This window comes from Gymnoscopelus microlampas, assembly GCF_963454915.1.
Source record: "Gymnoscopelus microlampas genome assembly, chromosome: 16".
In the NCBI taxonomy this organism is placed as follows: domain Eukaryota; kingdom Metazoa; phylum Chordata; class Actinopteri; order Myctophiformes; family Myctophidae; genus Gymnoscopelus; species Gymnoscopelus microlampas.
The window spans coordinates 5,869,615-5,885,687 of NC_139953.1; the positions used below are offsets into that span (position 1 = coordinate 5,869,615).

Genomic DNA, 16,073 nt, shown 5'->3' on the forward strand with positions numbered 1-16,073 from the left:
GTGCGCGAGATCGCCCTTTAGGGCTTGTTAATTATAAGGCTAATCTGGGCCAAATAAGCCCATAAACACATGCAGGCCAGATAGAAGTAAGGCTAACCTGTGTGCCAGATACAAAAATGATAAATGAAATGAACCCAAAACACATGTGGTCCAGATACAAAAATGCATAACGTGGGCCAAATGAACCCAAAACACCTGTGGGCCAGATACAAAAATGCCCAATGTGGGCCAAATGAACCCAGAACACATGTGGGCCAGATACAAAAATGTCTAATGTGGGCCAAATTAACCCAAAACACCTGTGGACCAGATACAAAAATGCCCAATGTGGGCCAAATGAACACAAAATACATGTGGGCCAGATACAAAAATGCCTAACGTGGGCCAAATGAACCCAAAACACCTGTGGGCCAGATTGTAAAATGCCTAACGTGGGCCAAATGAACCCAAAACACCTGTGGGCCAGATACAAAAATGCCCAATGTGGGCCAAATGAACCCAGAACACATGTGGGCCAGATACAAAAATGTCTAATGTGGGCCAAATTAACCCAAAACACCTGTGGACCAGATACAAAAATGCCCAATGTGGGCCAAATGAACACAAAATACATGTGGGCCAGATACAAAAATGCCTAACGTGGGCCAAATGAACCCAAAACACCTGTGGGCCAGATTGTAAAATGCCTAACGTGGGCCAAATGAACCCAAAACACCTGTGGGCCAGATACAAAAATGCCCAATGTGGGCCAAATGAACCCAAAACACATGTGTGCCAGATACAAAAATGTCTAACGTGGGCCAAATTAACCCAAAACACCTGTGGGCCAGATACAAAAATGCCCAATGTGGGCCAAATGAACCCAGAACACCTGTGGGCCAGATACAAAAATGTCTAATGTGGGCCAAATGAACCCAAAACACCTGTGGACCAGATACAAAAATGCCCAATGTGGGCCAAATGAACACAAAATACATGTGGGCCAGATACAAAAATGCCTAACGTGGGCCAAATGAACCTAAAACACCTGTGGGCCAGATTGTAAAATGCCTAACGTGGGCCAAATGAACCCAAAACACCTGTGGGCCAGATACAAAAATGTCCAATGTGGGCCAAATGAACCCAAAACACCTGTGGGCCAGATACAAAAATGCCTAATGTGGGCCAAATGAACCCAATCTATACTCGGCCCATATGCGGCTTGCCATCATGTAACCGGTGCCATCATTGCCAGACCTGGCTCACATCCGGTCCACATACCACTTGCCGGAGTGATATTCTGCCGGAGGTCTGCCAGACTGCCGGAACGAAAACGGCATTTGGGCCAGACCAGTCTGCATAGGTTTTGCTATGTGGGTGGTGGTGTATCAAAGCTCGGCCTTCCTGCCAGGCCCATCTGAGACGATACGATTGACCTCCAGATCAAACCCACAACTTCCAGTGAGGAGAACAGACTGTCTTTCCACAGCTACAGGAGGGAATACTGACCCAGACCACTGGAACCTGCTGTTCGTAGCTTCACTCAGAGACAAAATGGCTTCCAACACGTCTCCTCCAGAAGAGGATTATTCCTGTCCTGTGTGTCGTGACATCTTTAAAGATCCTGTTCTCCTGTCATGTAGCCACAGCTTCTGTAAAGAATGTCTGCAGAATTGGTGGAGAGAGAAGAGAATAAGTGAATGTCCAGTTTGTAAGGAAATACATTCAACAGATCATCTACCCCGTAACCTGGCTCTGAAGAACCTGTGTGAGGCCTTCATACAGGAGAGACATCAGAGAGCTTCAAAACGTCAGAGAACTTCATCAGGGTCTGAGGATCTCTGCAGTCTGCATGCTGAGAAACTCAAACTCTTCTGTCAGGAATGTCAACAGCCAGTGTGTGTTGTGTGTCTTCATTCAAAAAAACACACCAACCACAGTTTCAGACCCATCGATGAAGCTGCTCTAGATCACAAGAAGGAAGTCCAGAAATCACTGAAGCCTTTACAGGAGAAACTGGAGGTGTTTAATAAAGTTAAAGCAACCTGTGACCAAACAGCAGAACACATTAAGGCTCAGACCCGACACACAGAGAGGCAGATTAAAGACCAGTTTAAGAAGATTAATCAGTTTCTACAAGAGGAAGAGGAGGCCAGCATCACTGCACTGAGGGAGGAAGAGCAGCAGAAGAGTCAGATGATAAAGGAGAAGACTGAGGGTCTGAACAGAGACATATTAACCCTTTCAAACAACATCAGAGCCATAGAGGAGGAGCTGAGAGCTGAACACGTCTCATTCCTGCAGCACTACAAGAACACAAGGGAAAGAGTCCAGTTCACACTGCAGGACCCACAGCTGGTCTCAGGACCACTGATGAACGTGGCCAAACACCTGGGCAACCTGACCTTCAGAGTCTGGAACAAGATGAAGGACATTGTCTCCTACACTCCTGTCATTCTGGACCCCAACACTTCCCATCCAAGACGCATCCTGTCTGATGATCTGACCAGTGTGAGATTGGGAGGACGACAGCAGCTTCCTGACAACCCAGAGAGGTTTGACTCTATGGCCTTTGTCCTGGGTTCTGAGGGCTTTAACTCAGGGACCCACAGCTGGGATGTTGAGGTTGGAGACAATCCATTGTGGGCACTGGGTGTGTTAGCAGAGTCTTTTCAGAGAAAGGGAAAAGATCTGGGTCAAATAATGTGGTGTATAAGGTTAAGGGAAGGTAAATACAGAGCACGCAAATCGTTATCAGAGCCAGTCACTCTTCTCTCAGTGGAGCAGAAACCTCAGAGGATCAGAGTGCAGCTGGACTGGAATGAAGGAAAGCTGTCATTCTCTGATCCTGATACTAAAACACACATACACACCTTCACACACACTTTCACTGACACGCTCTATCCACACTTTTTCACTGATTCTCTCCCTCTGAAGATTTTACCAAGGAAGGTCAGTGTAACTCTGGAACAACATAGTAAGACATGATGATGATGATGATGAGACATGACTTATGCCCACATCTTTTTACATTGATGATTCATTATTTTTGCTTCTTTCTTGATGGGTATTAATGATGGTTCTCTTGTTGTTTGGATCAATGTTTTTCAACTTCGGGTATGGGGACCACCAAATGGACCCTTATGGATCTTTAACTCATAGTGTACAAATGGTACCAAAAGGACTCGTAAGGGTCGTTTTGGTTCCATTTTTACACTCGGAATTAAATACAGACAGGAGTTTACGGTGCAGATTTTTTTTCTTTAATCAAATGGGGGTCTGTGGCCTAATGCATCAACCCGGGGGTCCTTGAAATGGAAAACGTTGAGAATCTCTGGGTTAGATCATTGTAGGGCTCTGTAGGGCATTGTAGTGTTTCTATTGAACACTTATTGATTTTTTTAAAGTGAATACTCACTATTATTATTGTGTTCCTCTGTAACCAGTTCAAGTATGAGGTTGCAATTTCATTTGTGTATACCTGTGTATTGTTTCTACTTTCTACTACAGTTTAGAGTTATTTTAGTGGACAGTTACTACAGTATATGACATTTGATCTGTGTTCCCTCCCATGACTACTTAATTTATTGTTATACTGTGTAAAGTGTATATAGTATAATAAAGAGTTTGAGATCATCTGAGGCATCAGAGTGCCTCAGATGCTTTTAATTCAGTCTATACTCATTTTCTAGTGAGTTGAACATTCACTGCTTGTATTATTACAATAATGTTGTGGACTAAGGGTGCTTTACTATAAGATGTATTCGGCTAATACGCTAATACACTAATATCGTAGTTTTCATTTCATACATTATAGGGGAATGAAATAACACCAATTTGTGTTCACTTTGACCGTTACTTACGGTTAAATTGAAGTTGTATTTGTTAAACTGTGTGTGTGTGTGTGTGGGGGGGGGGGGTCTTCAAGGAAACAAATCGGAACTCACCAATAATGTTGGAGATTTAATGAGAAACTATTCATCATTAAACAAATTAAAACCAAGCCTACATTTTTCTGCCTAACATAGTCCTTCAAGGCAAGCAGAAAAAACACTGACTGGATGCATGTGTTCTAAACCAGGGGTCTTCAACGTTTTCAGGCCAAGGACCCCTTACCTGAGAGAGAGAGATGAAGTAGGGACCCCCACTACATATTGTATGAAATTGTGTTGCAGTTTAAAATTCTTCATAGATAGCTTCATATACTGTATTTTCAGACATTTAACCACATAAACCGCCAATACTTTGTAAACTTGACCTTTGGCTCTATACTTGGTCTGCTCTTTTCTTCCCTCTACACCAAACCTCTTGGCCGGAAATGGTGAGCTTGTAGATCTGCTATTTTCGGCGAATGTTCCCCTCAGAATAGGGTTCAAGTTCATGTAAAAAAGAAGTTCCTATCACACAAAGATTTGGCGGACCCCCTGTAGTAACTCTGAGGGGTCACGGACCCCTAGTTGAAGACCCCTGTTCTAGATCACAAGCCATTCACCCTTAACCAGGGGTCTTAATGTTTTTAAGCCCAAGGAGTCAAGGACACCCTATTTGAGAGAGAGATGAAGCAGGGGCCCTCACTACATATTATATAGAATTATGTTGCAGATTAAACTTTTTCATAGATTCCAAATAGTTTCATTGTTTGACAGCACGATCATCAATGTATTTTGTATTCATGTTAGTATGAATTTTCAGACGTTTTACCGCTTTAAACCGTCCATACTTCCCTCTACACTACACCTCTTTGCCGAAAATAGCCAATCTACAAGCTGGCGTTGTGAACATGTAGATCTGCTTTTTTTGGCTAAAGTTCTCCCCAGAATAGGGATGCTAGGGTTCAAGTGCATGTGTAAAAAAAAAAGATCTTATTACACAAACAAAGATTTGGTGGCCCACTGGCCCCCCTGTAGTAACTCTGAGAGGAACCCCTAGGGGTCCCGGTTGGACCCCATGATGAAGACCCCTGTCCTAAACTGCAAACCTTCGGAAGCAAGCAACAGAAGAAGGTACCGTACATTCAGTATACAGGCATCACTAATAGACTGATTAATTACGTTATCCTCTATATAGTAAGGCGGAATTTTGATACCATAGTGCACTTGGTGATACAAGCGCGAAATTTGGCACAGATGACCTTCATATGACCCTAATTGATAATCAACCTCTGGCCACGCAGAATTCCTAAGATTCACCACCAGTTTTCAAAATGTCTGCAACTGGGCCAATGTGTTGGACTAAATCGCTTTGCTGGGGCTTATTTTAATATAAGAGAATATGTTCTGGAGGTATTCCTACCAAGTAAGATAAAAAATAACATTAGGTTCCAATATGGCGGCATGTATTCCAATATGGCTGCTGATAAATTGCAGAAATGTGCATCTGCTTATCGTTTATCCACATGAGCTTGTAGTACATGTATTTGTATTAATTACCATACACAGAATCCATTTATGGAACATTTGAAAGTGATTTATTAGCTTGGTAAAGCTTAGTGCTTACTTTTTGTTTTGTTAAGTCATTATAAACACATTTTCATTTACAATGGTGGCTGGGCAAGTGACAGGCCAGTGTACTAGCAACTGCAACCACAGAGGGGTGTGCAGATAAGTCCAAACTTAAAGCATTTGCAGTGTCCAGAACATGCTTTTTTACATCCACATCGTGTCAGCTTCTGGCATAATTTGGCAAACAGGACTGCACAAGAGTGACTGGCCCCATATATGTCCTGCTTGGAATGCACTTCACTTGCATTCACTTCCTTGTATGAACTACTTCTATGAAGTTCTATCGTACATGAGTACTATGAACTCCTCAATGACTTGCATATGTTTATCATTTATTGCAACAGGTGTTGAACCTAATTTGGAGAAGTTGTCTGCCATGCTGACCGTTTTCCCTTTCCATGGAAGGACGAAACTGTGTGGCATCCCCTGAATGCATGAAAGAAGCAAAGACCTGATGACTTTGATTCAATAGCTGATGCAATTTCATGAACGGGATCCATCTGAGATCCTTCCCTCCTTCCAAAGGCAATCCACAGCTAATTCAAGCCAAGTCTTTGAACAAGTGAAACGGTTATGTCAACAATGTCAGTATCTGAGGCAGAGCTGCAGAGGATACTGGATAGCATCTGACACATCATGATTCGCAGCTCAGATACTGATGTTGTTGTCATAGCAGTTGCACTTGTTCAAATTAAATAAGTCTGAGACTTATTGTCAGTATCAGCTGAGAACGCAGGGGTCTTATAGACCCCCTGGTATTGCTGAGGTGGAGCGCCACACTCACCGTACCAGGGTTTCTTTGAAACATTAGCCCAGTGTTATCCAGCCCATGGTCTGTCTCACATACACAAAAAAATGTCTTTCAAAGTGAACAGTGTTTATTTGTTATTCACTTATACAGGTACAAGCAGCAAAATGTTGGTGTGGCATCATGTTCCACAAGACTGTGATAACTACATAAAATAAAGCACTGATTCTCAAACTTTTTAGCTCGTTGCAAGCTTGCAGATCTGCGATTTTCACTACTTCTTAAAGTGTTTTTTAATTTATTTTTAATTTATTGAAATTATTTGATTTGATTTATGAAATACATTTAAAAACTGACAGAAAAAGACTTGCTCGCTGCATACAATATTAAGGAAGACTCCTTAGACAGCAGAGACTAAGAAAATAGTATTTATTCAAATAATATTATATGCTCATAAAGTGCTCTGTGCTCATATTTTTCAATTCAAACATTATTCCAGACACACACGGGGTCCATAGAGTAGGCCTACAAATAGCCTATCACACAACACAACACATGACATTATAAAAAAAAATAAAAAAAAATCAGCATCATAGTGAGGGGTGAAAATTAGCAACCGTTTCGGTCCTGGAACCTGGCCTATGTCATATGACTCATACACACGTAGGCTGATTGCACCATCTTCTATAAACTGAGCCGTGTTATCTGGTTTAGAAAAAAAAACGGGGAAAAAACAATCGTGTTCCGGTGGTGGGTTCCGGTTGGCGTCGCATTGTTTTTGTTCCCCACATAATGCGAATCAATACGTTTAGTCCCGCTAGTTGCGCTACAAGTTTAAAGTAAAAGATGAACATTCCAAACGATTACTATGACAAAAGAAAATAAACCATTATACCAATTTTGAAACGCACGGCGCACGGCACTGGAGGTTCCGGTTACTGGTTCCGGCCACCTGATGATGTAAAGTTATTTCCGGTCTAGACCGGATCAGAAAACCTTGGAATCTGCCCGGAACTAACATAGTGTGTGGTCTCGGGTGTTTACGGGGAGTGGACCCTGTTAGAGGTTGCACTTCCACCATTTGAAGACGAACAACAGATCATGCGGTAGATGAGGTTTGTTTATTTGTCATAAGTTTGTTTGTGTTAAAGAGAATATTGTATTGTTTGTTATGGACATTTGATTTACTAAGTCATTTCTTTACAGTTTGTAGGTGGTTGTTTTGTACATGAACACATTGGACTCATTCCCTCTTCAGTTGTATGCAGCCAGCAAGGTATGTGTTTGTTTGAAGTGTATTTTCTATGTATTACATCTGTTTGTTTGTACACTATATAGGTTTACCTTATGTTTCTATTAGCTTTATGTTTAATGTGAGTGTTTGTTTATACTAGTGTATTACCACAGGTCATATGTTGTATTTGGACTAAAATAAATCTGTAAATGAGTCACAATGAAGCACTTATTAAACCATTAGTGTTTGATCTAAGTGTGAAAACAAGCATTAGCTTTGTCCCAGTTCTGTAGAAATAAACACTATGTTAGTAAAGGGGTCTTCAACGTTTTCAGGGCAAGGACCCCCTAGCTGAGAGAGAGATGAAGCAGGGACCCCCCTCTATATTGTATAAAATTGTGTTTCAGATTCAACTTTTTTTGTGTACTTGGTCTGCTCTTTTTTCCCCTTCACACCAAACACCTCTTTGCCAAAAATAGCCGATCTACAAGCTCACAACGCCTCACAGCGCGAGGCGTTGTGAGCTTGTAGATCTGCTATTTTTGGCTAAAGTTCTCCTCAGAAAAGGGATGCTAGGGTTCAAGAGAAACAAAAAAGAAACATCATATCACAAAAAGATTTGGCGGACCCCCTGTAGTAACTATGAGGACCCCCTAGGGGTCCCGGACCCCCTGTTGAAGACCCCTTTGTTAGTTGATTGATTGATGTACTTTATTTAGTAAGACACAAGAACAACAGTTCAAGTACAAATTCAATACAAGGTCTACTAAACTGGAAGACACGTAAAGCACTAAGCTTGTTTAAAATGAGATCTCCACGCACACAAATCATGATGACATATAAGGGACAGACAGATAAACACACTACTATACAGAACATCATACGATCAGCTTACAGGTTACTGGTATGAAACATAAGAAATATGTCTGTCAGTTTTAGTCATGTTGTTATGACCGTATCTCTGAATCTGCAGCATTGCATTTTTATGCAGTGTTTTTGTTTTGCTGTGTTTAACACAATGGAGTAACTTGGTAACGAACTTAATTCACTCAGTACTGTATTCAAGTACAATTTTGAGGTAACTTGAGTATTTACATTTTCATTTCTCTGTACAGCTTCTTAGCTCTCTCAGAGGAGAATATTGTGCTTTTACTTTCCACTGCAGTTATTTAGAAACGATGTATGACTTACTTTTCAGATTTATTTATTTATATTATTACAAAACATACATTCAAATTGATTGTTTGATTGAATTGTTTTGTAATATTACATATGAATAAATAAATGATTCAATAGCCCTATTTTATACTTGGGATATTGAAAAATAGACGATTTACAAGCTCGCAATGTGTCGCTTTGAGTTGTGAGCTTTGGATCTGCTATTTATTTTATTTTTTTTGTGTGAAATGGGACATTCTGTATAATTAGTACTGCAAGTACATTTTGCAGCCAATATTTTAGTACTTTTAGTCAAGTAAAGGTTTTACTTGTAACACTATTTCTATATTGTGGTACTGCTGCTTTTACTTCAGTGACAAAACATCTGAGTAGTTCTTCCACCACTGTGTGTGTGTGTGTGTGTGTGTGTGTGTGTGTGTGTGTGTGTGTGTGTGTGTGTGTGTGTGTGTGTGTGTGTGTGTGTGTGTGTGTGTGTGTGTGTGTGTGTGTGTGTGTGTGTGTGTGTGTGTGTGTGTGTGTGTGTGTGTGTGCTCATTATAGACAACATGTGAGCAGAATTCCAAAGTTTTGGGGAGCGCTTGTTTTGTATAACTCAATGTCCTGTTAATGTGCAATTTAGAAACGATTTGTACGCTATTCTTCTACCCACCAGCTTGCCGGCTCGGTCGATTTGAAGTGATTTAACCCACAAATGCCTTCTAAATCAGTAGTTCTCACACTTTCAAGATTTTTCTAAAATGTTCGAAAACAGCAGATGTACAAGCTCACAGCGTGGCACGAAGTGACACGCTGTGAGCTTGTACATCTGCTGTTTTTGAATAGCCAATCCAAAAATAAAGAGTGACACGGATAATATCCTGGTTTTTATTGGGTTAAGATTTTCAAAGTTGCACCAAGTTATAGAGTGGGGTTACACACACACACACACACACACACACACACACACACACACACACACACACACACACACACACACACACACACACACACACACACACACAGTGGGTTCTGAAACATGCGTATGATCAGATATGATATTAAAGCGTTCATGCCAGTGTTTCCATGAGCATAGTCTGATTTATAATCCGCCTTAATAACATCTGAGTACAATGCTGATGCAGAACAGTCTATTGAAGAGTTAGGATGGTTAAATAAAAAAGATGCATTTCCCCTAGTGTTCAATAAAGCTTGGATCCATAATCCGTATTGGAGAGCTATTATATCCTGCCATGCTTTATGTACATTTTGGTAGTATTCATATTTTATTCAGTCTCACAAAAAGATCACTTGTCAAATTAACCAGATCTACAAGCTGACAACACGTCGTGATGCAAAGTATTGTCAGCTTGTAGATCTATGCATTTTGGCGAGCAACATCATCTCAAGGGTTCAAGGTTCAAGGTTCAACTTTATTGTCAACAATACCATTTTTTTTTTTTTACCTTTTAAGTAAAAGGCACGTGAAATTCATTGTGCGCTAAAAAAAAAAACACAGCAGCTACAGTCTCAGTAATCCACATTCAGACTCAATGTCAAGTGTTATGTTATGGCTAAGCTGCTTAATAAAAACATGTATGAGATCGAAACTACCTAAGTGCAAAAAAGCTCATGTGCAAACTGCATGTCATATCTAATACATTAGCCACAGACATATGGCCATATAGTCCGGGCCATGTAGTGTTCAGTGTGTGTTCAGGATCTGTCCGGCAGTTAGCGTGGTTTAATGCAAGGGTCACTTTTCCCCTTGGTGATTAATTACAACTAATGCATATCAGACAGCGGCTTTCTAAATGTAAATGGTAAATGGTGCATTTATATAGCGCTTTTATCCAAAGCACTTTACATTGATTGTGCCATTAACCCATTCACACACACATTCATACACCAATGGCGGAGGAAACCATGCAAGGCACCAACCTGCTCATGGGGAGCAATTAGGGGTTCAGTGTCTTGCTCAAGGACACTTCGGCACTAACTCTAGGGGAGCGCCCCAGCCTGGGATCGAACTGGGAACCTTGCGGTTTTCCAGTTCACTCTACCCGGCCACTCTACCTGAGTCACTGCCGCCCCACAGCTTTCTAGTGTCCTTTTGTTCCCTGTCTATGAGGGAACGACTGTCCTGGCTTTGATACATCTCATTCAACCAATACTAATATGTGTGGAGAATATGTTATGTGTATTAGATTCATAGTGAATTTGTGTGTGTGTGTGTGTGTGTGTGTGTACTCGAAACAGGTCTGTGGTGGTGTGTTAAAGCTCCGCTCCATGGCTGCCAGACTCATCTGAGACGATAAGATTGACCTTCAGATCAAACCCACAACTTCCAGTGAGGAGAACAGACTCTTTCCACAGCTACAGGAGGGAATACTGACCCAGACCACTGGAACCTGTTGCTGACTCTGTCAGCTGAATGGACTAACAACAACCAGGATTCACAGTGAAAGTAAACTTCAGGGAACATTCTAGAAGAGGGAGTGTTCCTACGACTGACTGACTTCCTGTATTGAGCAGAGTGTTTGTAGCTTCACTCAGAGTCAAAATGGCTTCCAAGTTCTCTCTTCCAGAAGAGGATTACTCCTGTCCTGTGTGTCGTGACATCTTTAAAGATCCTGTTCTCCTGTCATGTAGACACAGCGTCTGTAAAGAATGTCTTCAGAATTGGTGGAGAGAGAAGAGAATAAAGCAATGTCCAGTTTGTAAGAAAATACATTCACCAGGTAATAATCCACCTTGTAACCTGGCTCTGAAGAATCTGTGTAAGGCCTTAATACAGGAGAGACATCAGAGTGCTTCAAAACGTCAGAGAACATCTTCAGGGTCTGAGGATCTCTGCAGTCTGCATGCTGAGAAACTCAAACTCTTCTGTCAGGAATGTCAACAGCCAGTGTGTGTTGTGTGTCTTCATTCGGAAAAACACACCAACCACAGTTTCAGACCCATCGATGAAGCTGCTCTAGATCACAAGAAGGAAGTCCAGAAATCACTGAAGCCTTTACGGGAGAAACGGAGGTTCTTTATTAAAGTTAAAACAAACTGCGACCAAACAGCAGAAAACATTCAGGCCCAGGCCTGGCACACAGAGAGGCAGATTAAAGACCAGTTTAAGAAGATGTATCATTTTCTACAAGAGGAAGAGGAGGCCAGCATCACTGCTCTGAGGGACGAAGAGCAGCAGAAAAGTCAGATGATGAAAGAGAAGATTGAGGGTCTGAACAGAGACATATTAACCCTTTCAAACAACATCAGAGCCATAGAGGAGGAGCTGAGAGCTGAACACATCTCATTCCTGCAGAACTACACACTACTCACACTGCAGGACCCACAGCTGGTCTCAGGAATAGACAGGGCCAAACACCTGGGCAACCTGACCTTCAGAGTCTGGGACAAGATGAAGGACATTGTCTCCTACACTCCTGTCATTCTGGACCCCAACTCTGCCCATCCAAAATACCTCCTGTCTGATGATCTGACCGGTGTGGGAGATGGAAAAAGCCAGAATATTGCTGACAACCCAGAGAGGTTTGACATCTTTCCCTTTGTCCTGGGTTCTGAGGGCTTTAACTCAGGGACTCACAGCTGGGATGTTGATGTTGGAGACAATAGTAACTGGATGCTGGGTGTGTTAGCGGAGTCTTTTCCGAGGAAGGGAAGGCGTCTGGGTCAATTCTGGAGAATAGGGTTCTATGAAGGTAAATACACAGCATGCTCCGAACCACATTCAGTCACTGATCTCGCCGAACCACGTTCAGTCACTGATCTCTCAGTGAAGCAGAAACCTCAGAGGATCAGAGTCCAGCTGGACTGGAATGAAGGAAAGCTGTCATTCTCTGATCCTGATACTAACACACACATGCACACCTTCACACACACTTTCACTGACACACTCTTTCCATACATTTGCACTCATACCTTCCCTCTGAAAATGTTACCTGGGAAGATCAGTGTAACTCTGGAACAAGTGCAGCCAATTAGTGAAGTTGTTCACTTTGTGATAAAAGCACCACATTTTGCATGAATAATGCTTATGGCCTACCTTTTCAGAACATTCTGGTAAAATGAGTATAATCAGTGTAGAACTTGAATTTCTGAACATACTGTAATGGAATGATCTAGTTGTGCACGTGTGTCTGACAGACACAACACTTTCTCCAGTCAGTTTGAGCAGCACAATTATAAGTGGACATTTTGTGTGACGGTTTAGGCAGAGGAGCTATCCTTTTACCACCTATCCAAACAGAATATCTACTACTGTATTACAGGTATGGGATACAACTAGGTTCAAACAAAGTGCTCTACAACACCTAGCCCGATCGTTCATCCAGTGCCATTAAGTCCAATTAAATTCAAAGGAGCTTTATTGGCTTGAGAAATAAATTGATAAGACAATAAATTGTATTTATTGTCTTATCAATTGTTGATCAATAACAGTATTTGCTTATTATAATGCTGCTAATAATGGATAGTGATGGTTACATTTGGTGAAAGAGGGGAATGTTGCACTGGTTTAGGCGTGTAACAAACTGTATTTGATAATACAAATCTATTTTAATAAATTAATCGACTTTCAAAAATAGCAGAGCTACAAGCGTGCCATGCGTTGCCATGCGACACGAGACCCTTTTAGATCGGCAATTTCTCTGTGACACTGTTGTAGGAAAAATAAAATAGGGCTTAAGTGGTTTATCGGAGTAATCGATTTAGTCGATACAAATACCGTATTTTCCGCACTATAAGGCGCACCGTCAGTGCGCCTTATTGTGCGGATGCGCCTTATAATCCGATGCGCCTTATATATGTATCAATATAGGTTCCCTTGGTTTCCGCACTATAAGGCGCGCCTTATAGTGCGCCTTATAGTGCGGATGCGCCTTATAATGCGGTGCGCCATATGAAAATAATACATTTATTGAAGGTGCGCCTTATACTCAGATGCGCCTTATAGTGCGGAAAATACGGTATGTCACTGTATACTGTCGAGTGTCGACTCATTGTGAAATCCACTCGTTGATATTTTTTCCATACAGTCTTTATTTCTTCCACTTTGGTGCTATAATTAATTTTGCTACTTTCTTGATGGATGTTAATGATGGTTCTCTACTGTTGGTGTTTAGATCACTGTTTCTCAACGTCTGGTCCAGAGACCACCAGTCCATTTGGTTCCATTTGTAAACACTGTTTAGGAGTTTACAGTGTAGATTGGGTGCCCTAAAAGCACAGTATAGAATGCTATTGGAAATAAATAAGGAAGAGAAGAGTCAACGATCAAATAGGGGGACCACTTTTATTTTAAACTCTGTATTGTTTTATTATCAGGTACTTGACCAATGACAGATTTATTTAATGATCTGTTACTCTGTTCTTCTAGTTGGACTTGGCATATGAACTCACTATTGGTTACATTACATGTACCCCAGTTTTTATTCTTTTGATTTCTATAACTTATCTATACCCAAGAATGTAAATTGGCCAATCGATGAACTGATTTTGTGCTGGGATAGGGCAACCGAACAAGTGAGAAAAAGAGCTGTAAAGAATATGAACTTGTATGAAACTTGTTTTTGTACCTCTGTATTTTGGTTTTCCTTTTTTTTTCTACTGTTGTATGTTTTGCCTTGTTTTTCTTAGATTTGTCTTCTCTGTTTCGATGTTGTCTTTGTAGTCAACATGACTGCATCACTGTGGTGTCCACATGAAGAAAACAAGTATTAAAAAAAGAGATTGGGTGCCCAGAAATCTGAGAGAAAAATGTATCAAATGGTGGTCTGTGGCCATTTAGAAAAGTCCTGACATCACTCCGTTATCCCCTCGTTAATTATTTCACCCATAGTGTCAAGCTTTGTGCACTGAAAAAAGCAAACTTACAATGAATTATAAGTAATTCTAATAAACTGATTTTCAAAAATAACATTTATTTCTCCCTTGTCATTGTCTGCACATCAATGTTATTCACTGTAACACTCTACTAGGGCCCTAGTTGCAAGAAGCTCCATTGACAGTCCATTCATGAAACGGAAAAGTCCTATCTGATTGTATTAAACAACGATAAACTCAACAATTTTGCTGCTGTATGGAAAGCTTGGGTTATCCTTTTTTGTCTGTGTAGTCTTCTGTTTTAAAGTCCACCTTTCTTTGAGTTCGAGTTTAGAAGTCTCGGTACACTACCCCGAGACGTCAAACGTGGCCCAGTAGGTTCTGGTGACCAGAAATACCTTCTTGATTTGAATAGGCTACTTAAGGCCTCCTACTTTAGCCTATTATATTTAGATGTTATACCAATACTTGGAATACAGGCCTTTTACTTGGGCCTAGTATTTTACATTGTGGTATTGCTACTAATTTAATAAAGTACAAAAAAAAGAGAGAGTAGCCCACTTCTTCCACGACCACCACTGATGGGAAATACAAAATAATAAATACTGGATCCGTTATACTGGAACAGTAATACTGTTCCCTGTTAAATCCCTGGGGCAATCCCCTGCTCATTCCAACCAGTGTTGCCATATCTTGTGAGAGAAACAAGCAACCACATATAGGAAAAGAAGCCACATGAGCACTTTAATCCTATGCGACGCGTTGTGAGCTTGTAGATCTGCTATTTTCAAACTCTTGCAATAAAATGTGGAATATTTAGAACATGTTATGAAACATTTAACAACACAAAATCCTGGCACAAAACATTTTCATGAAAAATATTTGAGAACCACTGGTTTAAATAAGAAAATGTGGAAGCAAGCCAAAATAAGCGAGTGATCTTCAGAAACAAGCCCAGACCCCAAAATACCGCTCCCCGCAACCCTGCAACTAACAATTTGTACAAGCAACTATACAGAAGAGTAAGCCCAAAGTCGCTTATAATAAGCCGACTTGGCAACACTGGTTCCAACTGCGCCGCCCCCGCATGCTTCTGATTGGCTTCCTAGCTTGTGATTGACGTAATCAACGTCTGCTGCGTGGCGTGAGTGTGTCTGTTGCGTCATCACGTCGTAATGGCGGCGTCCTGCAGCAACAACAACAACACAACACATCCAACATAATGAACATGCTGCAGTTTATGAAACTTATAGGACAACTTAAAGTAAGACTTGACACTTATTACACTAATATGCATTGATAGAATATACTTTGTGTGTGTGCGTGTGTGTGCGTGCACGTGTGTGTGTGTGTGTGTGTGTGTGTGTGTGTGTGTGTGTGTGTGTGTGTGTGTGTGTGTGTGTGTGTGTGTGTGTGTGTGTGTGTGTGTGTGTGTGTGTGAGACACTTGTTTTACATCCAAACTTATGAAATGTCATCCTTTGGTGGAAGGTATTTGGAAGGCATCCTTTGGTGGAAGGTATATGTCCTTGTGTCTGGGAGTCAGCGAAACAGATAAAGGAACTCTTCTGGTTACAAAAGCTTTAATGACATTTTCTGGTTCATCATTGAACAAGTTACAA

The 16,073-nt window shown here is 41.1% G+C and overlaps 2 protein-coding genes across 2 annotated transcripts in view; both read left to right on the forward strand.

Annotated features, from left to right (window-relative positions):
* Positions 1 to 1,533: 1,533 nt before the first annotated feature.
* Positions 1,534 to 2,976, forward strand: LOC311062508 (E3 ubiquitin-protein ligase TRIM35-like; the record flags this gene model as incomplete). The annotated part of the gene is made up of 1 exon (XM_084081598.1): positions 1,534 to 2,976. One exon carries the CDS (start codon positions 1,534 to 1,536, stop codon positions 2,965 to 2,967), a length of 1,434 nt encoding a protein of 477 aa, XP_083937724.1. The 3' UTR covers positions 2,968 to 2,976.
* Positions 2,977 to 7,283: 4,307 nt separating this feature from the next.
* Positions 7,284 to 16,073, forward strand: part of hddc2 (HD domain containing 2) — a gene marked incomplete at its 5' end in the record, with an annotated part of 69,248 nt that continues 60,458 nt past the window's right edge. Inside the window, 3 exons of the mRNA XM_084081586.1 lie at positions 7,284 to 7,343; positions 7,435 to 7,504; positions 10,877 to 13,295. Of these exons, the coding sequence (XP_083937712.1) occupies positions 11,181 to 12,656 (1,476 nt within the window). The 3' untranslated portion in view covers positions 12,657 to 13,295. Of the gene's footprint in view, positions 7,344 to 7,434; positions 7,505 to 10,876 lie in introns of the transcript that reaches the window.